We start from the raw sequence: 24,705 nt of genomic DNA on the forward strand, positions 1-24,705 counted from the left end.
TTGCCCCGTTCTGTAGGTAAGGAAACTGAGGCCCAGTGATAAGGAGCAGTCCCGTTATCAAAGTCACTCAATAAGGTGGTCAAGCCTCTTTAGAACCCACAGCTCTGAGGAACCACTCCTGGATGCTTTCCGCACTCCAGCCAATAGTCTTTGGTAGCCAGGGACCTCTTATTAAAATATGAATTAGATTCTATCTCTCTCTGGCTTCAAACTCTCCAACAACCCTTCAGAATCCCCATTGTACTTGTAACCCAAACTCCTCACCATGGCCAGGCAGACCCCACTGGTCCTGCCTCATCTTGGCCTTGGAGCTTCAGCCACAGTGGCCACCTTTCTGGCCTCAGGCACACTAAGCCCCTTCCCACCTCAGGACCTTTGCACTTGCTGGACATTTTGCCTAGGAGGCTTTTCCCCTGGGTCTTCTCATGGCTGCCTCCTTCTCCTCAGGCTGGTCCAGCACAATATCACCTCTTCAAAGAGCTCCCCCGGCTGCCTTTTCCGAGGGTCCCTCCTGCCCCATCACTTCCCTACTACCCGGTCTCATTTTCTTGATAACTCGTTGTTACCTAAAATTACCTCGCTTGTTTATATGTTTAATGTTCTTTACAGTCTTCCTCCCTAGAGAACAGGTGCGATGAGAGCAAGACGTTATCTGTCAGTCACAGCCATGCCCCAGGGCCCAGAGCCACTAAGCAGCGTGTCCAAGGTCTCATAGCTAAGAGATGGCAGAACTGGGATTTCAATCCATGTTCAAAATTACTGTACCATATTGCCTCCCATTCTCATAATTAATTAATTGACAAATCAATCCATTCAGCTAGATAGATAACAGCCTCCCAATGGTGAAAGGCCTGAGGGACTCCTCCTGCCCAAGTACCTGGAAGGATTGTCCCTAATGCTCACCATGATACCTTGTGAACCTTCTCCCTCCCTCCCTAGGGGCAGACCTCCAGGGTGTTGGGGCTAAGGGGCCCTGCCCTGCCCAAGAACTTAGCAGGCAAGAGTAAGTGAAAGTAAGGTTCAAGGTGAAGTTCCTGGGGCCAGATAGTGCCAGCAGGGCAGAGCATTGGGGGAAGTACAATCAGGCAGCCTGGAAGGCTCTACCTACAGAGTGAGGTGGGGGAGGGGGGCTCCAGCGGGCAGGTGGGACTCTGGCCAGAGGAATAGAAACCAGGGGGAAAAAAATAGACCTCCAAGTCTTGGAAGAGGAAATGCTCCCACCCTCTAGAGGGCCTCAACCAGGCTTCTGCTCCTGGGAGGTTGGAAGAATAATCCCAAGGGCCAAGGTTGCCAGGCAGGGGTGGGGAGTAAGCTGAGGAAGACGAGAAGGATCTGTCTTCGGATCCTTAGAGCATGAACCTGAAGCTGAGGGGCAGCATGAATGAGCCCATGCCACGCTTATCACCCCGTGTCCTGGGACTGGTTGCCAGGGAGCCAAGGAGGTGATCCCTCAGCGCTCAAATGGCCAAGGGTTACTATGGAGGTCTCCGTACCCCTGCCAGTCACTCCTGGCTGCACCAGCCACATCCATGTGCCCAGCGACCCCTAACATATTAAGGAGTTTCTTCTCTGCGCTGGCTAAGACTGTGGCTGGGAAGCCTACGGAGCCCCCGCCAGGGAGTTATCATTGAGTGAGCGAGCTATGGTCGCTGCGGACGAGGTTTTTTCATTGCAGGAGCTTGGGCCTCACCTACTGACTCCAGCCCTCCAGGATGGAACTAAAGCAGCCACTTTTTTTGAAAGGCTCGTGAGGGGATCTGGCAGGGCCTGAGACAGGCAAAATTTTCACTTTCCATTCCTTAAGACTTCTTGAAATTGTTTATACTATGAGCATTTTATCTAAAAGAGTATTTTTAAAATACATATGAAAAAAATAATCTCCTGGGTTGGGGAGCCATTCAACAGAACAGGAGGCTGACCCGGGTGGGGAAGGGGAAGCCAAAGCTCCCTGGGGTGAGGGGAGGGACGGACACCCCGGGTGGGCCAGGCCCCCCTGCAGAGAGCTGCCAAAGTCCCCAGGAGTGCCAGCAGGGGAAGCTTAGGGTATGTTGCCAAATCTTCAGCATCAAACTTCTCCCCTCCCCAGGCACCATGAGTGGCAAACAAAGGAACCTGCTAGAAGCAGCTCTCCTCCTCCTCTCCCGCTGGGGAGAGAAGCCTTGCAGTTGGCAGACTTCTTTGAGATGGTTCCCCTGAGAACCTCCCCTCTCGCACCCTCCACACTCAGCTAGGCCTGGGCTGCCTTCCTGTAAGGATGTCAAAGTCTCAACAAATGGCCAAAGACAGGGGACTTGCTGATTTCCCCTTGGCGCTGCCCAGAGTCCCCACTGCCCAAGGAATGCTTAGTCACCTTCCAGAAAAGGGACAGTGCCCCTTCCACTGCCTCCCATACACATCTGTCTCTTCCTGTCAGAGTGTGTGTGTGTGTGTGTGTGTGTGTGTGTGTGTGTGTGTGTGTGAGAGAGAGAGAGAGAGAGAGAGAAAGAGACAGAGAGACAGAGAGAGAGAGACTGAGAACCAGGAGGCAGGGAGAGGTGTCGCTCTGAGAATACTGTGAAGTGGCTTAAGAGGTCCAGTGCCCAGGGAGGACCTTGAACCCTGACCCTCCCTCACTTTGTAGTAACATCAACCAGTCACCCCAAGCCATGGCGCTAATCTTGCCCCTGCCCCGCCCCCGCCCTGTATCTCAGGGATTGGAACATCTCCTTTGATCACGAGAGACCCAAAGCACACAAAAGGCGCCACAGGAAGCCAGGCAGGTCCCAGCATCTGGACGTGAGGCCACGCTCCCACAGCCGCCCTACCCACCCTGGCTCCCTGCCCCTGGCTCCAGCTCCAGACTTTCCACGGGTGTCGTCCGTCCACACCAGCTTCCATACCGAATTTGTGCCATCTCGGCCCCCGACCCTTAGAGAACCACCCTCCACACACCCAGCCTCTTCTCCCCACAGGATACTGGCTGCCCACGGGGGAGTTCAGTAACTAGGAGAAAGTGCTGGGCTCCCAGCAGCACTGAGCCAGAGAGATGAAAGACAGCAATGCGCGGTCCAACATGGGGCCTGCTGGGAGGCCTGCGGGGGGCCATGTGAACATCCTGTACCAGACTTTGTGAACCCCACACCTGCTGGGCACCAGCCCCCACACAGATGCCACTATGCCAGATCAACACCTGGCCATGACGCCAGCTCCTCAAATGATGTCTCCTGCGCTGCACCTGTACCCGCCGCACCCGGCAGGACCCCCTCCATCACCAGGGGTCCCCAAGGCAGCTTAGACACCATTCAGAGCAGGCACTAGATTTTTGAAGATAACCTTCCCCGACACACTGACCATGGATGCTACCATTACTGCTCTAACCACACGCTAAAGGCAAGAAGCCAGGCTCCTGGGCAGGCTTTCCAAGTTCCAGTATCCACATGGACCACCCGGGGTATCTTGCTAAAATGCAGATCCTGATTCCTTAAGCCTGGAAACAAGAATGTGCATTTCTAGCGATCTCCTGGTAATGCTGACTCTGCTGGTCTAGGACCATTTCCAAACCAGAATTACCTGGGGATTTTTTTTTTTTTTTCAAATCCTGGTCACACCCCACACGGATGAAGTTACAACCCCTTGGTGGGGAGGAAAGCATCAAGAGTTCTTAAAGCTCTCTAGGGGTTCCAGGGTGAGGACAGGCTGGGGAGCCCCTGTTCTAGGGACTAGTTAGGGATGAGAGGGTGGACCAGTGTGGCTGAAGCGGGATGCCCCTAGAGTTCACTGGACACTGGTAGAGTGCTAGGATGTGCTGGGTGCTGTCCTAGGTACTGGGTATAGCAGGGAATGAGAGCCATCCCCACCCGCTGGAGCTTATAGCCAAGATGCATGTTAAGTAAGGGACCAAGCCAGCAAATGGGACGAGCGCAGACTGGGGGAAAACCACAAAGAAGGTAAACAGTAATAACCGATATAAGATGGGGGAGACGGCCTCAGATGTAGGGGTCTGGGAAGTCACTCAAAGGGTGTGACATTGAGTTGAGACGTGAAGGTTGAAAGAGGGTCAGCCTTGCAAGGAGCCAGATAAGGGAATGGTGGGTGCACAGGTCTGGAGATGAGAACGAAGCAAGTGGCAGAAGGGCAGGGAAAGGAAGTCCCGCCTGGCACCTTAGCCTTCACCCTGGGTAGGAGGCCGAGAGGCTGTGTCCTCTAGTCTAGATCTCATGAGGAAGGAGAATGGAGGGGTCTGTTCTCATAATACCCATAGGAAGAAGAATCTCCCCCTGCAGCATCACCCAGGCGGTCAGACCCAGGTCCTGCTTCTAACCCAAAGCGTAGAGGGGAGAAGAGCCCCAGAGGGCGAGCAAGGCATGGATCTGCCACCTACCTCTGGCCGAGAGCTTCTTGGTGTTGATGATCTTAGCAGCATACTCCTGGCCAGCCAGCACCTTCACGCACCTGCGCACCACTGAGAACGCTCCCCTAGGAGGACAGAGAAGGTGAAGGAGGGAAGGAAGGGCCCATGGGATGCTTCGCTAGGACATGCCAAAGTTCATGCATCTGTACCTCGTTGGCTAGGGAGACCTCCTGCAGGGCTGCTCAGCTCACGGGAGTGAGTAGCCTGACTCAGGGACAGGGCAGGGCTGGAGACCCAGGAGAATGCCCGCCCGCAGGTTATGAGGCCTTGGCCTCGTGCAGGATGAGCCTTCCAGAAGTGTAAGAAGTTGGGTCCACCAGGTTGTAAAACATTAGAATCATGTAGGGTCAGAATCACAGAATCTTGTCTCCAAAAGATTTTAGTTTTTCGGGCTTTGAGTACATCAACATGACTCAAAGTTCAAAAGATATAAAAATGTAGGTAGTAAGAAGGCTCCCTCCCACCCCTGTACAGCAGTCTCCGAGGTCCCGTCCCCGGGAACAGCCAGTGTTCCATTCCTTGAGCATCTTTTCGCAAATACTCTCCACCACATAAAGGGCTTTGGACCCCGCATGCTGTTCTGCACCCTCCTTTTTCCAGGAAATATTTTGGAGACACTCCTTCCATATTGGAACATACAGAGCTCCTCATTATTTCATCAAATGGCTGTCCTATAATTTATCTAGCCAATCCCCTATCAATGGGCAATTAGGTTAGTTCAGTCCATAGTTCCATGCATATTACAAACAGCCCTACAATGACTAACCTTCTACATGTGCCTTAGAATTATGTTTTCCACGTGTGCAGGTGTCTGTGGACCCACTTCGAGAACTGGTATTACTTGGTCAAAGGGTAGGTGTTATTAGTGATTGTGATAGATGATAGGAGATTATCCATCTTAGAGATCGTACCGACTTACTTTCCCCGGTATGCCAGGGGACCATTTTCCTCCACCCTTGTCCCAGTGTGTTATCAAACTTTCTTATCTTTGCTAGTGAGACAGGTGGGAAACAGCAGCTGGGTTTGATTTGTAATCCTCATATCACCAGCGGTAGGGAAACACTTAGAGCGAGGGCTGTGTCTGTGCTTTGCATGGGGACGCTGATTATTGCCATGTGGAAGGTGGCCCGTTTCCCAAATTGTTCAATATTTTGATAAAAGCCTGCAGCCTGGATATTTATGTGAAATTTCCCAATTTTTAAATACTGGCCCTTTATTCTAAAAAAAAAAAAAAAGTAAACATAGTGCCTGGAAAAACAAACCTAGTATAAGGAGGGTCAGGTGGTACATGTAGGAACGAACTCATACCCCCTACCACGAAGGTCATCTAGTGCATTCTGTCATGTTCCAGAGGAGGCCCCTAAACAGCCAGACCCTGATGATTGTCACCGTCATTAACTCCCTAACCACAGACTAATGGCAAGAAACAGGTCTATAGGCAGGTTTCCTCAATTTTAATGTGTATATGAGTCACCAGGGTGTCTTATTAAAATGCAGGTTTTGATTCCTGACGTCAGCAGTGGAGCTGAAGACTCTGAGCCCCAGTGTAGCTCAGTGTAGACGGCTCATGTAGCTAGCTGTAGAGAGGGCCAGGTCTAGAACTCGGGTATTTGCATACACACTGCCCCCGCCACCACCCCCACCCCCACCCTGCCCAAGGGAGCCTGCCACCCCCAGCTTCCTGATCTGGCCACCCCTCATCACATTCTCCAGACTTTGATGCCCTATCCTCAGCACAAGGGCGGGTCCAAGCCCAGGAAGCCTGCCGTCTCTGCACACACCCTGGGCATAGTGTCTCTGGTTTCATGTCTGAGCCCCATGAATGGAGTCAATGGAAAACTGGAAAGGGATGGGGAAGAGCCAGCCAGGAGGGAGCATGAGACCAGGAAATGTGACCTTGTAAGAAAGCACTGGAAAGCACTAGGCTATGCACTTACACTAGAATTCCTCAGCAAGTGGTTCGTCTCATGTAACAGTGGACCCTCCCTGGGCGGGGTGCACCCTTGCTGTCCTTCCCCCCAACCCCCTGCTCCTCCCACCCCAGGACAGCAGCAACACCTGAGTTTCCTTCCCAGGGAAGCCTCCCTGTTAAGGACGCCTTCATCTGTGTTCCCAGAGCACTCGGCCCCTCCCCACCTAGCCCAAGTTCACAGTTGCTCTGTTGTTTGTCCTGTTTGTCCCTCCCACCTGATGGTAATTTCCTGAGAGACAGGACTTTAACTTTCTTTCCCACGTCCCCATGCCCTAGTGTCTTCTACACACGGGGCCTCCATAAATGTTACTTTGCAGAAACAAGAAGTGGATTGAATTCGAAGTGAGAGAGACTGAACGAGGCAGGGGAGTGGACATTATGTCAGGGTGTTAGGAACAGGAACAGGCATCTGAAGAAGGTAGGGCACGACTGGTCTCTCAAAGGTGCCCACCCTACCCAGACAGTGGGGATGGACCCAAAGACCTTCAGGTCCCTGCCCAGCTGGAGACCACAATCCCCAAAGGCCCCAGGTGAGAGTGTTTAAAGTGGCCTCATCCGGGAAAGGTTGGAGAGCTCCAGGGAGAGCAGGGGCACAGGCAGAGAGGGGCTATAAGCTCCTGAGTGCAGGGGCTGGGTCCTGCCTCACTCACCAGCATCCAGCCGGTGTTTGGTCCAGAGCTTTCAAATAATGTGGGCTGGAGGGATGGAGGGGAGGAGTAGGGGGGAGAAAGCAAGGAAGGAGGGATGGATATAATTTCTCCACTAAAGAAACAAATTCTAAGTGAAAAGTAAAAAACGAAATGAAAAATTCCATTCCAAGCAAAGATCTTAGACCCGTGCTTATCAAACTGGCTGCTTTGGAATCCCCTGGGGATATTTTAAAAACACATATACCAAGGCCCTATCCAGACTTAACCAAACCAGAGCTTCTAGGTGGGGGCACAAGGGATCTGTATTTTCATTTAACACGCGGTCCAGGGCACTGTCTCCTGCCTGCCCTCTGGGGGTCTCCTGCTAGAGGCTCTGACGCCGGCACTGACTGGGACTGTCACATACAACTCTCTGCAGGGGAGCTTGGCAGCCCTATGAACCTAGGCTCTGCCTTAGGAGCTGAGGACCTTAGAGCTGCATCTGTAAGACAAGAGAAGGTACATTTGCTAAACTTCCTTCTCAGAACACAGTGCCAAGCTTTTGTGTAAATCCCAGCTTCTAACTAGGGGTCCTTTTTTTTTTTTTTTAAAGATTTTATTTATTTTCTTGAGAGAGAGCAAGAGAGCGAGAGCACAGAGGAAGAGGGAGAAGCAGACTCTCCGCTAAGTAGGGAGCCTGGCATGGGATTTGATCCCAGGACCCCAAGATCATGACCTGAGCCGAAGGCAGCTGCTTAACCAATGGAGCCACCCAGGCGCCCCTAACTGGGGGGTCCTAACTAGGTTCTAGTTAGGGGAACTGACTAGGGAGGGCAGCCACAGGGCCCGTGTACCCACAGAAGGACATCCTGTGCCTCTGAGAATAGGTATGTGCATTTTTTTCTGGGGCAAGGATGCATAGCTTTTAGCAGCTGTTCAGAGGGAGGAGCTTATCAAAACCAGTTCAGAGCTACTGATGCAGAGGGTACTAGCCTCTCCCACACCCAGATGGTATCTTCCTTTTAAATGCACGTGCACCTTTAAGCTCCTTCTTGACCATAGCAGAACTGTGGAGTTGGCATTAGGATCCCCATTTAACAGATGGGGAAACTGAGGCCTCAAGTGAACAGTCATATTCCTAGTGCCTCTGTGAAGAGGATCCCGGCCACCTGCACTTGCTCTTCTGACTCCACCAAAGGCAGGAACGTGTGACCCTCTAGAGCAGGGGCTCTGGGCTCACAAAGGTGTGAGCCCAGACTTTTCCTCAACGTGATATTGAACTAGGCAATTCACCCCGACCTATGCAGCCTCGGGTCTCTATCCACCCTGCTCACCACGGTGCTGGGGGTCCGGGAGACAAGGGGCAGAGGAGAATCTGCAGCAGAAATGAGACTAACTTCCTCTCTGGTATCTTTTGCTTTAAAAAGGCCTATTTCTGCATTCCCGTCCTGCATGAGCAAGTGGCCACAGCCCAGCAGCCTTGGCAAACAACAAAAAAGCCAGCCCAGTCCTCCCACGGCCCTGAGGCCCTGAGCCGAGCAGGTGGGCAGCATGGGGTGGGGCAGGAGCTTGGAAACTGCGCAGGGCAGGGAGGGGAGGAGGCCAAGGTCGGGAGCTCAGGGTGGAAGGCTGAGACCGGGAGTCCTGAGAGGAAGGGATGAGGCCTGCGTGTGAGAACCCAGTGTGAGTGTCCACAGACGGTCCGGGGAGGGTCTGTGAAGGTGTTCCCGGGTGACAAGGGGTCAAGGGGAGCCTGTCTGCCCCTAGCTGTGGGCGGCCAGCCTGGGCAATGCCCTGTGTGTGAGATTCCACGGGGCTCTGGGTGTGACAAGGCGCACGTATCTCACCCTGGGTATGAAATATACATCCACATCAGTAAGCACAGAACGTGGGCGGGGAGGCATGTGTGTGAGACAGACAGAAGGAGGGACAGAATCTCAGCTCTCAGTCCCGCTGGGAGGTCCTGGGCAGGGGCCTGCCCCAACACAGGCCTCACTTTCTTTCATCTGCCACATGGGAGTTTGGGTGGGAATGAGGCTAAATAGGACAGAGCCTTTTCCATCTGTAATATTCTCTACCAGAATATCCTGTGACGGTGAAAATATTCCGTGTTGTCCAATGTGACAGCCGCTAGCTTCATATGGTTATAGAGAACTTGAAAGCTGGCTAGTAGGAATGAAGAACTGAATTTTTAATTTTATTTCATTTGAGCAGATGTATGTGGCTAGTGACTACCATATTGGAGAGGGAAGTTCTATGGGGATAAGAACAGGGATTCCTGAGCCAGGCCAACCAGAGTTCAAATCATGGGGTAGCCACTTACCTGAAGCTACTTAACCTCCGTAAATCTGTTTCCTCCCCTGTGAAATGTACATGAGAACAGTACCGGTCCTGTGCAGTTGTTCCAAGGATTCAGTGAGATACAATAAGGCATGCGATGGGTTTAGCACAGCCCCTGGGGTCTAGTAAATGCCCAAGAAATGCCTTTTATAGGCATCATTATCTACGAAGTGATGAGAACAGCTGGCATCATCAGAAACAAAATGGACCTTGTTTGCCAAGCTCGGGGAAGAGGAAAGCCAGGAGAGGAGGTTGCGGTGGCCACAGTGAGGAGGGGGAGGGGCTGCTCCCCAGGGTAGAGCACCCTGCCCCATGGGTGTGGACACGAGCAGGCAGGGAGGCCCCGCCCTGCTCTCCAATAGACAGATGGAGAGGGCGCTCTGAGAGTGGGTCCAGCGCGGCTAAGAACATAGGGAATGTGCTAATGGGCCGTGAAAAGCAAGATTCACACTGGGAAATTGCTTTCTGGCTGCCTGGCAGGCTCAGTGTCCTGGGAGTTGCTGGCTGTCAGCCCGCAGGGGGCTCACCACTCTTGCTGGCCTAAAACAGCCCAAAATGCTGACGTGGAAGCCAGGTGAGCCTGGGAGCAATCAACGGGGAGCTGGAAGAGCTGGGTCCTCACCCAGCGTGGCTACCAGCTTGCTTATCCTCTGGGCCTCAGTTTCCCCATTTGCAAGATAGGGATGAGGACCCTCAGCCACACTTCTTCCTGGGCCATTTGTGAGAAGTCTCTCCTACACAGGGATGGGAAGAGGTTCCTACTACCCAAGACTGCTTCCTGCCAATTTCCTCTAAAGTAAACCTTCCCACCTTTACTCTGAGCTGCCCAGAGCTCAGCGCAGACCCCTGGGTCTCAGCAGGTAGAAGACTGTTTATGGTGGCCTTTTGGAGATAACCCCCCTCCACACTGGACCCTTGAATGGTCAGGGGTCCTGATAATTATAGGGTCTTCTCTTCACTGGCTGCTTCCTCAAACACACACATGTCTCCCTTATTCTGGAAAAATCATCATCCTGCTCCCCCAAAGTTTTTAAATTAAAAACCACGAACCTTTCTCTCGACCCAACAGCTTGGGCCACTTCCTTCCTCCCTCTTTGCTGCCAAACTTCCAGAACAAGTGTCCGACATCCGCTGCCTCCTCTTTCCACCTCCCACACTTCATGAACCCACCACAATCTGGTGCCCACCCCCGGGCTCCCTGGAAGGAAGCTGTGCCAGGCCCGCCCACCCAATGCCCCCCCAAGCCCCTGCAGCCACAGTGGGCCTGATCCACTTTGCCTGCCCCACACGAGGCGACATCTGGCCTCACTGACCTCAGGCTTGGAGGCCCAGCTTCCCTTTCGTTTCTAGGTGGCTGCATTCTCTCTGGCACCCCGCCTCTTCTCCCCCAAAATCACTACCCTCTGTTCTCTCTCCCCTGCCCTCTTATCACTTCCCTCCATCTCCTCCATCTCCTCCAGCCAGGGTTTAGCTGGGAATCCCTGGGGAGGCCCTGGGTGGTCATGAACACACTTAAATTGTCAATAAAATGGTTCTGTATCTGTTCATTATTCTGTTCATCAGCTTCACAAAGCTTTCTGTGACCCCACCACCCCTGCAAATGGCAAAAGCCACTGACTGCCATACAAAATTGAAACCTGCGTCTCTACAACCCCTCTTTCCAGAATTCCAGTCCAGAGTTTCTAGCCACTCATCATCTTGTCTGGATGCTACGTGACAGGCAGCTCAGAACCAAAATCTGGTCTCCCCAGGAAAGTCTTCCCACTCTCAGTTAAGACACCTAAGCATTCTACCTCTCTGATGTGAGCTGGGGTGATTCCAGAAAGTTCCCAGTTAAATGCAGGCAGACCTGTTATCTGTGAGAGGATTAGTATCCTGAACCCCTTGGTGGTCAGTAACTCACAGCCCAGGTTAGCTGATCTGATCACTCAGCAGAGAGCAAGGCCTAGGGGTGTGGAAGCCAGAGCAGATGGAGGCAAAATGTTGGGGGAAGGGACAGAGCTGGGGCCGGCCACCAGAGCAGCTCCACCGAGGGGCCAGGATGTGGGCCACATGTGGCTGCAGGAGGAGCTGCCGTGCCCAGTGATATCTTCCCATTGAGGTCCACCCTTTCCCCATTTCACAGATGAGGAAACTGAGGCCAAGACCTTGAACCCAGGACTCCCGACTCATCGTCCATTGCTCTCTCCAATACCCCATCCTCTCAGCTCAGAGGGGCCCTCACCCGGGGTCTGTGGGCTTTAGGGCAGAGGGATCTACGGGAAATAATACACACATTCTATAGGTTGTCATGAGTGTGCATTTTTCTAGGAAAAGTGCCTGTGGGTCAGATGAGATTCTCTGAGGGGTCCTAGATTTCCCGAAAAGTTAAAAAGCTGGGGTCAAGTTTGCTGAGAAATAGAAGGGATACTCTGTTTCCACAACACCTACCTTTGAGAGCTTTAAGCAAATCCCTTCACCTTTCTGGGCCTCAGTTTGCCTATCTGTGAAATCAGCTGTGGGTCAATTTTAAACCCACTCTCCCTTACTTATTTCTTTTCAAGCGGTGATGCCCTTTTAAAATAACAAACAAAACACAGCTATTCAGGTCCCCAAATGGCAAATAGATCAGAGAAGAGAGGGCCTGTGGGGGCTGGAGACCCCATTTGTTTGGTTTTTCTCTCTCTCCTCCCCAGTTCACCATAGCAGCTCTGCCCAGAACTCCACAGAAGACAGCATTTTATAGCCAGAAAATTCTAGGACCTTATTACTGAAGCCACACGTCTCCCTCCTCCCATCCCAGGCTGCAGCCACCCACAGCCAGGCTCCAGAAGATGCGGCAGGGACTCGGTGTCTTTGAGCTGTCCCCTACCCCACAGACCTGCCCCATGCCAACCCAGCAGAAGTCTCGTGGGGGACACAGAAGGCCTGGGAACCGGAAGATTCTGTTTGCTGCGGGGAACATTGAACCAACAGAAGTCCCAACATATTTCTTGTTTTGGCTGTGCCTGGGTTTTCTTGAATGGGTTACAAAAAGGGAACTTGAAAAATATTCTCAGACCTTGGAGATGGGACCAGAGCAGACAGAGCAGGGGGCGATGAGGAAGGTCTGCTTTCTCCCCAGGCTACATCCACCTGCACACCCTGAAGGCTTCCAGAGGTTCAGAGAGAGAGGCTCCAAGGGCTAAGGGGGCCAAGCGCCAGACTGGAAAGAGGCTGGAGTGCCCTACTTTTGTGTGTCTTTGGCTTGCGTGACTTTGCCCAGGACCCTGGCCCTTTCTGGGCCTGAGTTCTCCATCTGAAAGACAAAGGAGCACTCCTCATTCCGAGTGAGCCTGAGGATATTCTGGCCCCTAAACCATCTCCCACTTCATGCTTGTGGCATCTCACCAGCCAAGGCAGGAGGAAGATGGAGGCAAGGGGTGGGGAGGGCTGTGAGTGTGTGCCTGTCTGGGGACACACTGTTCCCTACCTCCTGAGGCCGTGTCCGTCTGGGGGCCTGGAGTTGGGTGGGGAGTGGCGGTGGGAGACGAGCGGTTCTCATAATTCAGAAGTCCTGCCTATGCTGAGCTGAGCTCCACCTCTGTGTTCCTCTCCACTTTGGCTCTGCACAGGAGAAGATACCAGCTGAGAGGGGAGGGGAGGGGAGGGGAGAGGGGGAAGGAGAGGAGAAGAGAGGACACGCCCCCCCCAAGCCCACTCAGAGGGGTCCTTTCTTCCTGCTCAAGTCCTCCTGCTCCTCAGCTTTCCCTCTCTTGGCTTGGCTTCCAGAACTGCCCCACCCTGCCGGGCTCCCTCTTCAAGATCATCTAGGAAAGGCTTTTACAATTCGCTCTGGGCCCTAAGCACCCAAAAGTTGGAGGCAGACTGAGCCGGCCTAAGAAGAGTAGGATCTCCAACCTCCCTGGGACTAAGTACACACCTCAGAGCCTTTGCCTGTTCTGTTCCCACTCTGAGGCACACTCTTCCATCTTCTTCCTTCTGACTAACTCTGATTCAACCTCCAGCTCCCCAGTGTCACCTCCTCGAGGGAGCTTTCCCTGATACTTTCCTCATCCCAACAGTTGTGGTCTGTGCATCTCATAGCTCCGTGTTTGTGCTCGTGTTCCTTACCTAGTTGCATTTAAGTAACAACTTCTGGGGGCGCCTGGGTGACCTAATCAGTTAAGCATCCGACCCTTCCTCTCAGCTCATGCCCACTTCCCACTAGGCTGTGAGCCCCAAGGGGCAGGGACTGCATAAGCCTTGCCTATGGGACGTCCTGGGCTCGGCCCAGAGCTGGGAACAGAGCGTGTGCTCAGGAAACACTTGTTGTGTGGATCCAAGAGGCACAGACATATTCCTCCTTTTATGTGATCCCCAAGGCCCTCTACTTTCTCCAGCACAGACATCTTGGGGGCAGTAATACCCTGGAAGGCCTGGGCTAGGCCTCAGCTGGTGGGGACCTACCCTGGGGGCTGCGCTGGCCTGGCCTGGGGCGGGGAAGGGGCAAGCTTCCTACTGTGCCCCAGAGAAGCTCCAAAGAGAAGGCAATATGGGTAGCCTGCGTGCAGAAGAAGGTGGACTCTGGCACAGGGAGAGGTGTACAAATGGGGGAGGGCAGGGTCAGGGAGCAGGTCCTGTGCTGGTCCCACCCTGAGGGACACTCAGAAGCCCAGCCAGCATGGTCTTGTTCTCCCTGCGCTGGGAGGGACACTCGTGCCGGACTCTCTGTCGGAACCTGCGCGCATGCGCAACAGGAGGCAGGCTTTGGGCTCCAAGGCTCACCCTCCCTACCCAGGGAAGGCCGGGGTCCCAGACTGCAGGGGTGCTGGCAGCGGTGTCACTGTGTGCTTGTGTGGGGAGGCGGGCGGGCAGGAGGGAGGCTCGGCGGAGTGTCAGTGTGTCTCGGGCTGTGTGGGGGCGGCTGTGCGGGGGCGGAGGGCTGCGGCACGCACCAGAACATGTGCGTGCGTGCCTGCCGCTCGGGTGGCTTGGAGAGGGAGGAAGGAAAGTCTGTCCCCTTCCCTGTTCCTGCACCCCCCACCTTGAGGACCTCCCTGCCCCTCACCCCTAACCCAGCATCCCATCCTTGGTCTTCGGCTCCTGCACAGGATCTGGTCCCCTACTTTGACTTTAGGACAGCCTCTTCCTATGGCCTTGGGCTATTTCTCTCTGGGTGTTGGTTCCACCATCTAGGCTATAAATAGACAGTGTATGGGTCCTCCCAGTTTGATGTTCTGGGAGTCGGAAATTTCCCAAGTGTGCCTTCCACAGAGGGAAGCTAAAGAGGGCAGCACCTCTACTGGGACATTTCAGCATCTGCAGAGTTATTCTGATCCCCATTTCAAAGATGGTAAAGCTGGGGTTCACAAAGGACAGGGGAGCCACACCAGGTGATCCAGTAACTCCCAGGCAGAGTCATGACTGGAAAATAAGCCTCAGCTCAGAATTCTCTTGCCCAGAAGCCGGCGGCCCCTCTGCCCTAATAGTGTTCCTTGGACACAACAGCAAGAGGGGTCCCTCTCATGAACTGTCCCCCCGCCGCATGCTGGACGCTCGCACACTGGGCCTCCCCCTCCTCAAGCCTCAGTCTGTTCCTCTGTCTGACGGCGCATAAGCCCTCTGCCTCCCTCAGAGCTAATGGATGGAGAGCTGCCTCAGTGGCCCCAGAGCTCTGTGAATGTGAGAGGCTACTAGAAGCAAAATGAAAGCATACCGCATACCCCCATCTTCAGGGGTTCTCTCTCTCCAGCGTTACCCTATGGAGCCTCCTGACAGCTCAGCCAGGGAGGGAGGGATTGCTGAACAGGCTTGGTGGGTGTTAGAGCTTGTCTCCCGTGAGGGAACCGCAGCATCTGGGTTCCTGGTACCTCAGTGTGGGGAGCAGCCTCTGGGCCCCAGGTACCCCGGCCCAGGCCCAGTTCCTGACACACACCATGAGGGTAAAAGGGGCAGAAAGCTCCAGAACCAGCTCTCGCCCGTCCCTCTGCCCACCTGGCTGGCCCTTCCCCCAGCCCAACACTGCCCTCCAGTTGATTTCATATCCCAGTTTCTAGAGGAAGAGCGGGCTGCCCTCTATCTGGTCTCCCTCCCTCGCTCTCCCTCTCTCAAGTAAAACCTCCTTCTGGACCACTCAGTGATTACACAGGCTGCAGAGCAATTCTCTGCCTCCCTCACCTCTCCTGGAAGTGGGATCCAAAGCCCAGAGAATGTCAAAGGCTGGAGGAGGCATCCTCCTTCTCTGCCTCCTAGAACCAGACCCCTTCCGCCCATATCCTGGGTTCTGCCCAGAGCTCTGGCTCAGCTGCCCAGACCCGCTCTGGCCACGAAGCTGCCCTTACCACTGCCGGCTTCCCAACAAGCTCCCGTGCTCCTGTGGGCTTTTATTTCTTGCATCTTCTGGGAGGAAGAAGGGTGGGGGTCAGGGAGGAGTGAGTGAACCAGTCTCTGGATTCCACCTTAACCTTCTAGGGGACCTGGAATCAAGATCCTACTTATATGCACCCTATGCAGAGTGGGACCTTTGTCCAGGAGCACCGAGGGGCCTCAGAAGCCACTGCCGAGGGCCCTGGGGACTCAGGACCACTCCCCACCCAGCTGGCTGCCCACAGGTGAGAGAGCAGCAGCTGTTCCGTAGCCAGCCCTACCTTGGGCTCCCAGAAGGCCTGCAGTCACAAGCCTGGGCTCACTGAGTGGGATGCCAGGAAGCTCTCGAGGCATGTGCCCTCCTCTCCAGCCGGGCAGCCCAGGGCCCTGCAGAAGGACGTCCAGTGCCTCCCCTGCTCCCTTGCAGGACGGCGCCAGCTGCCTTGGCAAGTCACCCTGCCAGTGATCTGGAGTGGGCTCTTGGAATGGGGACTCAGCTTCTGGGTGGTGACCACAGTGTCCCAGCCGGCGGGGACTGTGGGTCCACAGGGGAAGGCTGGGCCCTGCAGACGTCTTCCTGGCTTCTTCCCGCAGAAGGGGAGCTGGGTCAGGCTCTTTCCCCAAGCTGGGCCAAGTCCAGACAAAAGGTAAACCTGTGGCAGGCCCCAGCCTTGGGCTTCAGCCTGCCTCTCCTTGGACAACAGTGATCCCGACAGTGATCCCTGCTGAAGGCCCACTGTGTGCCAGGCTTGTCACTAGGTCTTCACACGTGCCATCTTACTGCATCCTCACAGCAACTACAGGGGGAAAGGGGTGCGTCATGTGGCAAGTGTCACAGAGCTATGGGTGATGAGCTCCAGGGCCTGGGCCATGGGCTGGGCACTGCCCCTACCCGCCCCACTGGGTGCCTGGCGTGCAGAGCACGAGTCCCAGCTGCTCCCTGAGGTAGCCTGGCTTTTTTAACCCCTGCATCAGAGGCGGGGAGCCTCACTCCCTCCCAGTACAAGCATCCTTCAGCCCAGGCCCATCCCCAGCCTTCCTAAGGTCCTGCAAGCTCCTGACATTGTACGCAACATTTCGTAGATCTATGCGTTTCTCCGGAGAATGTAGACTTGGACTTTCATCAGATTCCTGGAGGAATACGCGACCTAAAAAAGGTTAGGAGCCCTTATGGTTCCGAAAGGAAGAGGTCTGAAATCGATCTGACACGGACTAGCCGTACCTGCCACCCTTGCTTTGCCTGCCATGGCTACACCAGGACTCCCCGTCCTCTGGAATTCTGCCCCTGCCCCGGTCCTGGCAGGCAGTGGGGTCGAGAAGACTCTCGAAGGCTCTCTGCACCAAGTCACCCCCTCTCCCCTCCACCAAGCATCCGGTCTTCATGATATCCATCTCCTCTTGGGGCAAAACATCACTTTTATTTTCGCTTGAAGGGCCTGAGTCACATCTCAACTCCATTTCCCTGCACTCTGTGACGCAGCCCTCCCAGCACTGAGCCTTGGTCATCCCCTGAAAGGCAGCTCCCAGCTAATGGAGGAACCCTGGCGTTCTGTGGGGGGGTGCGGGAACCCCACCAGGCAGGGGTCCTGCGCCCTACAGCAGACAATATCAGTCCTCCAGAGAATCTCGTGCCTACAGCCCGCCCCTGCCCTCAGCACAGAAACACACTCCGAAGCACAGTGAGTCTGCAGGCAAGAGTGACTACACGTCTGCACGTGGGTGTGTACCTGTACAAGGGACCTGGTGTGTACCTGGGAGTGCCAGGATAGCCTGGTATGTGAGTGTGAGAGTGTGTGTGTGTGTGTGTGTGTGTGCAGGCAGCCTACTTGTACACAGCCACAGGCCCACCTCCCACACATATGCAGACACCAGCATGAGCTCACACATGCCTTCAACACCCACACTCCCACCCAAGCCTTTGGCCCAGGCCTCACACGCACGCATATAAACCTTCCCATGTGTATGCCCCCCCATCCCCACACAAATGTGCATGTCCGGACCTCAAAGGGATACCACTATGTCCAAGTCCCACACACACATCCTTACACAGACACATATTTGCACAGCCCCAGACCTCAAACACATCTCCGGCTGACGTGCACACAGCTCTGACCTGCCTTACGTGTGCACACACGGTGACGCACATTCACGCCCGCACCCCCGTGCAAACCGGCCCACGGTACCCCATGGGCCCCTTGCACGCCATCACGGTTGCAGGCCTTCCACATGTGGCTCATGCCAGCACCTCCTGCCGGTGCACCCGTGTGAACATTTGCATACTCTGTTGGAGCACATAAGTGTACCCCAGAGTCAGTCCTTACACAGCACAAATCAAAAGGCACACTGGTGCAGATTTGCTCCCGCGCCCCTTTCCCTGGCACTCCTGCTGCCCTGGCAAAGACCACCCCGGGCAGGGGAGCTGCTTTGCCCAAGGGGCGAACTCTGCCTCCGAGCTGTACCCCTCCTCTGAGCCATCCCTGGGGCCTCCCTGGACCGAGCTGGGAGAGTCCAGGATGCTTTCCTAACACTTCACGACCCCAAGAGGCTCTCCTCTCCCCCATCCTCCCACCCTTCTCTCCACACCAGTCATCAGGGGGCATAAAATGAGCTCTGGGGCCGGACAACACTGCCAAGGAACCAGAGCTGGTATACCACTAGCCCCTGAAATGGTAGTGCTCCCCCCAACTTGCCCGAGTGCCCCTCCCTGCCTCTCCACACCCCGGGAGCCCCACAGGCCCTTAGTTATTCACCCCTGCTGTACTGATACCCTCCCTCTAAGAGGACCTGGGAGGAGGGAGGGAGGGAGGGGATGTGCTTTCACAAAGAAGTTGGCCACTCTGCACAGTTGCTGGTGGTACCTAAAGTCAGGAGGGTCTACCTGGGAGATGGCGAACTCTCTCCCATCAGAGGTGTCCAAGTTGAGGCCAGATGAACACCTCCAGAGAAAGTCAGCAGGGGGTTCTGGCCCCGGACTTAGCTGCCTGGGAAGATCCCTTTTTAACCCTGAGTGTCTAGAAATCTGTGCGTGCCCCTAGTGTGCACTCGGGTGCATGTGTCTGTGTGTGTATGTGTGTGTGCGTGCGTGCATACTGGCATGCACCACTAGCCCTTCACCCCTACACACACAGTCAGCTGGCTGGCCTTGGCACCTCTTTGCACCCATGAACATGCCTACACCCAGCTCTGGGCAAGTGTCCCCTCAAACATGCAGACTTCCTCCCTGTGCATGCACAGGAAGCATGCAGGTGCACACTCCCAGCCCGTGACACTGACCCCCTGCACCCTCCAGAACTCTCTGAGGTGCAACTCACTTTCCCAGTTCCTCGAAGAGCTGGTACTCTTCCGTGAAGCGGGTGCAGGTGATGGTGGCCATCCTGGTGCTGGGCGGGCAGGCGAGGCTTGGGGCTGGAGGACCAGGACTGGGGCTCTGCTGCTCTGCTCCTGGAACTAAGGGCCACTCGCCTGCCTGTGCTGCCGAGTGAGAGCCGAGAACCAGCTTGACTGACGAGCCCCGGGCTTCTGAGCAGGGCACTGTGGCTGCTCACAGCCTCGCGAGCCTTCGTCAGCATCCAGGTCCCCATGGCAACCACCTCCGAAACGCCCTGTTCCCGTTGCCCGGGTAACTGCCTCCCCAACACCTGCCTGCCTTCCACAGCAAAACCTGCTCCCGGACGCCCTGGCCCTAACCGCACACAATGCTGCAGGCCTGTGTGGGCCCAGGGGCGGGTGGACCCGGCACCCCCACGGTGGTGGACTGACCAAGGAGTCTGGGGAGGGGGAGAAGAACAAACTTAATCCACAAGTGATCGTCTCTCTCCCCACCTCCCCCACCTCCAACTGTGGGTCCCTTGTAGCAGACGGGATGGGATTAAGTGGGGCAAAAAGGCAGTTGCCATGGTAACGTCCAGTGGGTGCCACATTCTGGGATGGTCCCCAGGAAAGACAGGATGCAGTTACCCTGGCAACTTCATCTCCTCTGGAGAGACAGGTATTGCCCCGTTGCCCTGGCAACAGCCGGGTTCCAAGGTTTACAGGAAGCGATGGCTAATTCATTGGGATCTCTCTCCCAGTGGATCACTGTAGTCTGTAACTGTCTCTCTGCTCCCCTCTGTATTTTGTTTTTTGCCTCTGCCTCTGCTTCCTTATTGTGCTCTCGTTCTCTGCCACCTTGTCCACCCCACTGGCGCTCTAGTTTGAGGGACAAGTGCAGAGGAGACATTGGGATTCTGGAGGGAACAGCCCTGCCGGCCCGCTCACCCCCACCCCTCTCCTCCATTCCATGCCCCCAGAGGGACCATGGAGATCTGGTCTCCTGGGACTCGTGTCCCAGTTTCTGCTTGTGCTTCAAGTCAAGGTGAAAGAGGCGGAGGCGGCAGTGGGGAGGGAAGCATGGCCTGCCATGGAGGGGAGTGGCCATGGGCCTGCCCTGAAATCCTCATTCCCCTTTTTCCCTGCCAAGTTCAACTCTTCAGGGCAGCAGCCAGATCCATGGCCCCAAGATCTCACTCAAGCCTGGGGGTGGGGGGGTGTGGTTTGGAAGGAAAATGGTTGGAGTTTAAGGATCTGAGTTCAGCTCCAGTTCTGCCGTTTGTGAGCTGTGTGACCCTGGGAAAGTCACTGCCCCTCTCTGATCTTCCAGCGTCCTTTTCTGCAAAACAGAACAAAGTTGCTACTGCAGAGGAAGGCTGTGAAGAGGGAGTGGGTTAAGGGCTGTGGAAGCCTTTGGGAAGTATGTAAACATGAGGCCTCTTTTTAGTTTCTGGAAGAGGAAAAGGAAGGTCTAAAGCTGGACCATGACCACCCCCATCACTCTAGCTTGGACTCAGAATTTCATACCCACCTCCTCCACTCAAGCTCATTTCACAGCCCACCAGGCTGAGGTCTCTTGCCAGCATTTGCCCACAAGGAGCCCAGGTGAGATAAAAGGGTCCAAGATCCCAACCTTCTGAGCTGCTAACCCACCCCTCTGAACCTTCCAATTGCCTTACTGGTCACCTAACTTGCTGAACATATTGTCCACTTCTTGGTAATCCCCAACCCTAGCAGGTCCCTGACTCACTACCTTGGGTCCCGGGGCCCCTGGAGACATCTGGGTACCCTCTCCCACAATTCTGCCCCTCTCCCTGGGCATCAGGGGTGGGGGAGAATGATGGGATTGGCTCTCCAACACAGGACGTAGCCACTTCTTCCCAGGAGAGAAACAGGAGGGAGGCTGAGGGGAGGGAGAGGAGGCGAGCCAGGGAGGAGGGGTAATGGCTTAGCCACTAATTGCACCATTACCACCTTCAGAAAAGGGAAAACCACTCAGTTTTGTTTCTGCGCACAATATGCTTCCTGCTTCTGCCACCAACGTTGCAATTCAGAGGCAGAGAAGAGAGGCCTTTGCTCGGGCCGCACAGCTGGTGGGAGCGGGCTGGGCATGCAAAGCTGAGGCCGCCAGGGGCGAGAGGCAGATGCAGGGGAAGTGGGGGAAGGGCCACATGGCCACCACCCGGCCCAGACCCTCTAGCCCTTCCTGGGAGAGGGCATCCATTCGTGAAGGTGTTGCAACAGCCCTCAGTGATCTCTGAGGCCACCTCGGTCACTGTCCAGGGGAGAGGAGAGGGACTCCACCATTTATAGGCTGTGGGATTTTAGATGAGTTGCCTAACTTCTCTGTGCCTCAGTTTCCTCATCTGCAAAACAGAGTTACTAATATTCCCTACCTCCCGGGCTGTTTAAGGAAGAAGGAGATGAGCAGATGAGCACAGCTGCTGACACACTGTAAATGCTCAGAGATGGGAAATTATTACTATTAAGAGACTCAGAAAGAAACCTTCTCTCCTCACTCTGCTCTGTCTGAATCGTGGAAGCATGTATCATGTCTTTGCTCCTAGCACTTTGCAGCCCCACTGGAGTTGAGTTCCTGGTTTGAGTATCACCTGGCCCCAGCCAGGTCCAAGCAATGCCTGTAGGACAAAGGACCCGGGCTGGGATGAGAGGGCTCAGAGACCTCTTAGCTCACTTAATGAGGCTTTAGAAGTTAATACATAAAACAAATGGCAAACGGGCCCCTGAGGCTATATGAATGGGAGTCTGAAGTTCCGGACAAAGGAGGTGAAAGTCCTGCTCAGCTGGGAGCTGGCCTGACCATCCTGTTCCTGGGCTCCGGCCCCATCCCCAGACCCCGACTGGTGAAGAGAAGCAGGTAGAAAGCAGAACACCTGTCTGGAGGTCGTGCCCTCAGGTCACTGGAAAATCTAGGGGAACAAGAGGGTCAGAGGCTCATGGCCAGCTCCCTCCCTGTTTCTGACAGCGACCATGGAGGTGACCTGTGTGACTTCAGAGAGCAAGGGCAACCTAGCCCTGTACCACTCCGTCCCATCCCCCACCCCTGTTGGTCATCCTTCCCTACCTCTGTCTTCTTTTTCACTCCTCTTTCTCCTCTCCTTTCTCTTTCCCACCTTTTCCCCACTTTCCTGCTTCCCCGAAGTGCTTTCTTCTCAATCCTCCCTATTCTTCCAGTGCCTTCCCCCCCTCTTCTATTTCTACCTCTCTCCCTCCTGCCTCCTCTTGCCCTCCCCAGCCCAGACCCTGTGCAGGAGACTGGGACACGGCACGACACGCAGGACCTGGTGCCAGAGAGATGGCTGGAGAGGAGGGAGAAGACCCAAAGGTCTCCTTGGCAACTCTCTCTTACGCACACACCCACTTGGAATCTTGGAGAGCTTAGCTCAGGGTATGGGCACTGCCTTGGATGGGCCCCCTGCCCCATCCTGGATTTGACTGTTGTCCCCCACGACAGCTAATTCACTGCCTCCCCTGTGCCACAAGTCTGGCAGCTATGCCTGGTGGTGGCGGGCAGTGAGGAGCCAGGCCTGCCTCTGGGATGTGGAGAGAATGAGCCGATGATTGCACGGGGGGGACCGCTCCTGCCAGACTGCCCACTCCCCAGGGCCATGGCAGGCATGCGAGCCAGCACGTGTGTGCCCATCTGCAACACGCCTGTGGTACTCGAGAGCTGGCCTGCCCGCCACAGGCTGGTGGCTGGGGGCGGGAGCCCCAGAGGTCACTGAGCACAGCCCCAGCATGCTAAGAGAGGGAACGGGAACACAAGCTATACCCCATGTCGATGGGATGGGAAGGAAAAGAACTAGGGCCAGGGCCAAGTTCCTGGGCCATGGCAGCGGTGGGGGGTGCAGGGGGAATCAGAGCTTGGGAAGCATTGTGCCAGCTGCTCACATCCCACCTTGCACAGCCCACATGCACACACTCACACACACACACACCCAAGTGCCTCAGGGTCCTACAGGGCCTGGGCAGGGTACCACAGAGAACGTGCCATAGGAAGGGTCCCCACGAGGCCTGTCCCACTAAGGGCAGTGAGCGTGGGGGGCAGAATTGGTGGAAAGTGGGCCGAGGGAGAAATGATCCTGCAGGGGGTCTGTCTAGGTGGAGGGCCATTTGGTTAATGAATGGCCGCAAGTAACGCCAGGCTTACACTTGGGAGAGAAGTCGGGGGGCAGGGGCCAGCACTGTCCCCTGAGGGGTCCCCCGTAGGAGGCACTGCTTGCAGAGCAGAGGGAAGCAGGGAGCCAGGGGACAGAGGGCCATGGCAGTTAGAAGACACAGCCTGCAGTTAGAGGACCCAAGTTCAAGTCCGACTGTTGGTTAGGAATGCTTATGGCAGGTCTTTTTCCCACTGGGGCCTCCATTTCCTCCTAAGAAATATGGGGACAAGATGTTCCCTCGCTGACTCCAAAAATATGAAAAATAGTTATTTCTGTTTAGAGCCAGGCCCAGTGCTAAGCATACTGCACAATTTATGCCTCACAACACATATCTGTGGGATGGGTTCGGTCACCGCCTATTTTGCAGAGATGCGACAGGACTTGCCGGTGTAGGGTCTGGGTGACTTCTGCACCTCCGCCCTATGTTCTTTGGCCTGCATGAGGGCTGGAGGGGCCCTGACAGAGCCCAGATGGAGGCCAAGGCCAAGAGACAGGAAACAGCCCTCCCTCAGTAGCAGAAGTCAGGACCAGAGTCAGGACATAATCCAGAATTCCTGACTCCCGGAACAGTGCTCCTTCCCTTACCCTGCTCTGCCTACCCCCTTCCTGCCACTGCCGGGTTGCTTGCCTGAGGCCCAGGGTAGCCAGTCGGTACCAAGTGAGAGGAAGAAACACTGCCAAGGTCCAGGGTGGGGCTCAGAGCCCTGCCCTCTAGCCAGGTCCGGAGCTCCCTCCTGGTTCCTGGGGGACTGTCACGTCGGCTCAAGACTCCACAGGCAGGGCCTAGCTAGGATAGGGACACCCCTGGCTCTAACCTGGCTTGCTGGGAGATGTGCTGCCATCTGATCCAGCCAAGGGGGAAACCGAGGGTCTGTCTGGCATCTCTAGACTCCATTCCCCCAGATCAGTGACCCAAGGGGCCAGAGCTGCCTCTGGTCCGCCCTTCCCCCCACTCCTCCCCACCATAGGTGTATGAGCATCTGTTCAGCAGTAGCAGTCAGGGGCCTGATGCAGAGTCCAGAGCCAGGTGCTCTGGCTGGGGAAGAATCTCAGGGGCCATGGGAGACAGGAGGAGGTGGGCAGGAGCCACACTGTCCGCTGGACAGAACAGAAACCACAACAAGGAGGCTGAGCCTCTCCTCCCAAAGCCCTAATCCTGGCGGCTCCTTATCCCAGTCCCTTCCACCTGTCTCGGCCCTGGGTAGCAGGCTTGGGGACAGCCGGACTGTGGACCAGGTTGCAGGCTGAAGCTTCAGTGGGGCTCCTGGGCTGTCTGCTGGGTTCTGGGTTATGCAGGACTCTGGGCCAGGCCAGCTCTAGGCTGGGTTTGAGATGCTGCAGAGCTTCCTCCCAGGGGCAGCCCCAGGGCCCAGCTGGACTCTGTTGAAGGCCAGGTTAGCAGGAGGGGGTAGGTTGTGGTGTCCAGGGAGGTGCAGGAAGGGTCTTTTATGGTCCTGCTCTCATGGCCCCAAAGGGCAGGGGCCCAGGAAGAGAAGCAGGGTTGGAGCTCAAAGTTAGGCCACCTAAGGGTAGTCTTGGGAGAGGCCTCCAGCGAAC

At 55.4% G+C, this 24,705-nt stretch overlaps 2 protein-coding genes across 10 annotated transcripts in view; one reads left to right on the forward strand and one right to left on the reverse strand.

Moving 5' to 3' along the window:
- The window catches only part of LOC125100121 (uncharacterized), a 30,584-nt gene extending 17,811 nt beyond the window's left edge, over positions 1–12,773 (forward strand). For 3 of the 8 annotated variants that reach the window (XR_007127456.1, XR_007127457.1, XM_047730021.1), the window contains 3 exons: positions 8,419–8,533; positions 9,812–9,905; positions 10,401–10,786. Coding sequence is in view for 2 of the 8 variants with exons in the window: in XM_047730021.1 (XP_047585977.1) it covers positions 8,419–8,533; positions 9,812–9,905; positions 10,401–10,599 (408 nt within the window). In the remaining 6 variants the exon portion in view is untranslated. Of the gene's footprint in view, positions 1–8,418; positions 8,534–9,811; positions 9,906–10,400; positions 10,787–12,006 lie in introns of those variants that run through there. The other 5 variants (XR_007127453.1, XR_007127455.1, XR_007127454.1 and 2 more) reach the window with 3 other exon arrangements.
- The window catches only part of CAMK2A (calcium/calmodulin dependent protein kinase II alpha), a 60,557-nt gene extending 41,361 nt beyond the window's left edge, over positions 1–19,196 (reverse strand). For both annotated transcript variants that reach the window (XM_047730020.1, XM_047730019.1), the window contains exons 1-2: positions 18,970–19,196; positions 4,361–4,455 (exon numbers count right to left, since the gene is read on the reverse strand). In XM_047730020.1, the coding sequence (XP_047585976.1) occupies positions 4,361–4,455; positions 18,970–19,031 (157 nt within the window). In that variant the 5' untranslated portion in view covers positions 19,032–19,196. The remainder of the gene's footprint in view (positions 1–4,360; positions 4,456–18,969) is intronic.
- Between the last annotated feature and the right edge of the window lie 5,509 nt (positions 19,197–24,705).

This window comes from Lutra lutra, chromosome 5 (genome assembly GCF_902655055.1).
Source record: "Lutra lutra chromosome 5, mLutLut1.2, whole genome shotgun sequence".
Classification (NCBI taxonomy): domain Eukaryota; kingdom Metazoa; phylum Chordata; class Mammalia; order Carnivora; family Mustelidae; genus Lutra; species Lutra lutra.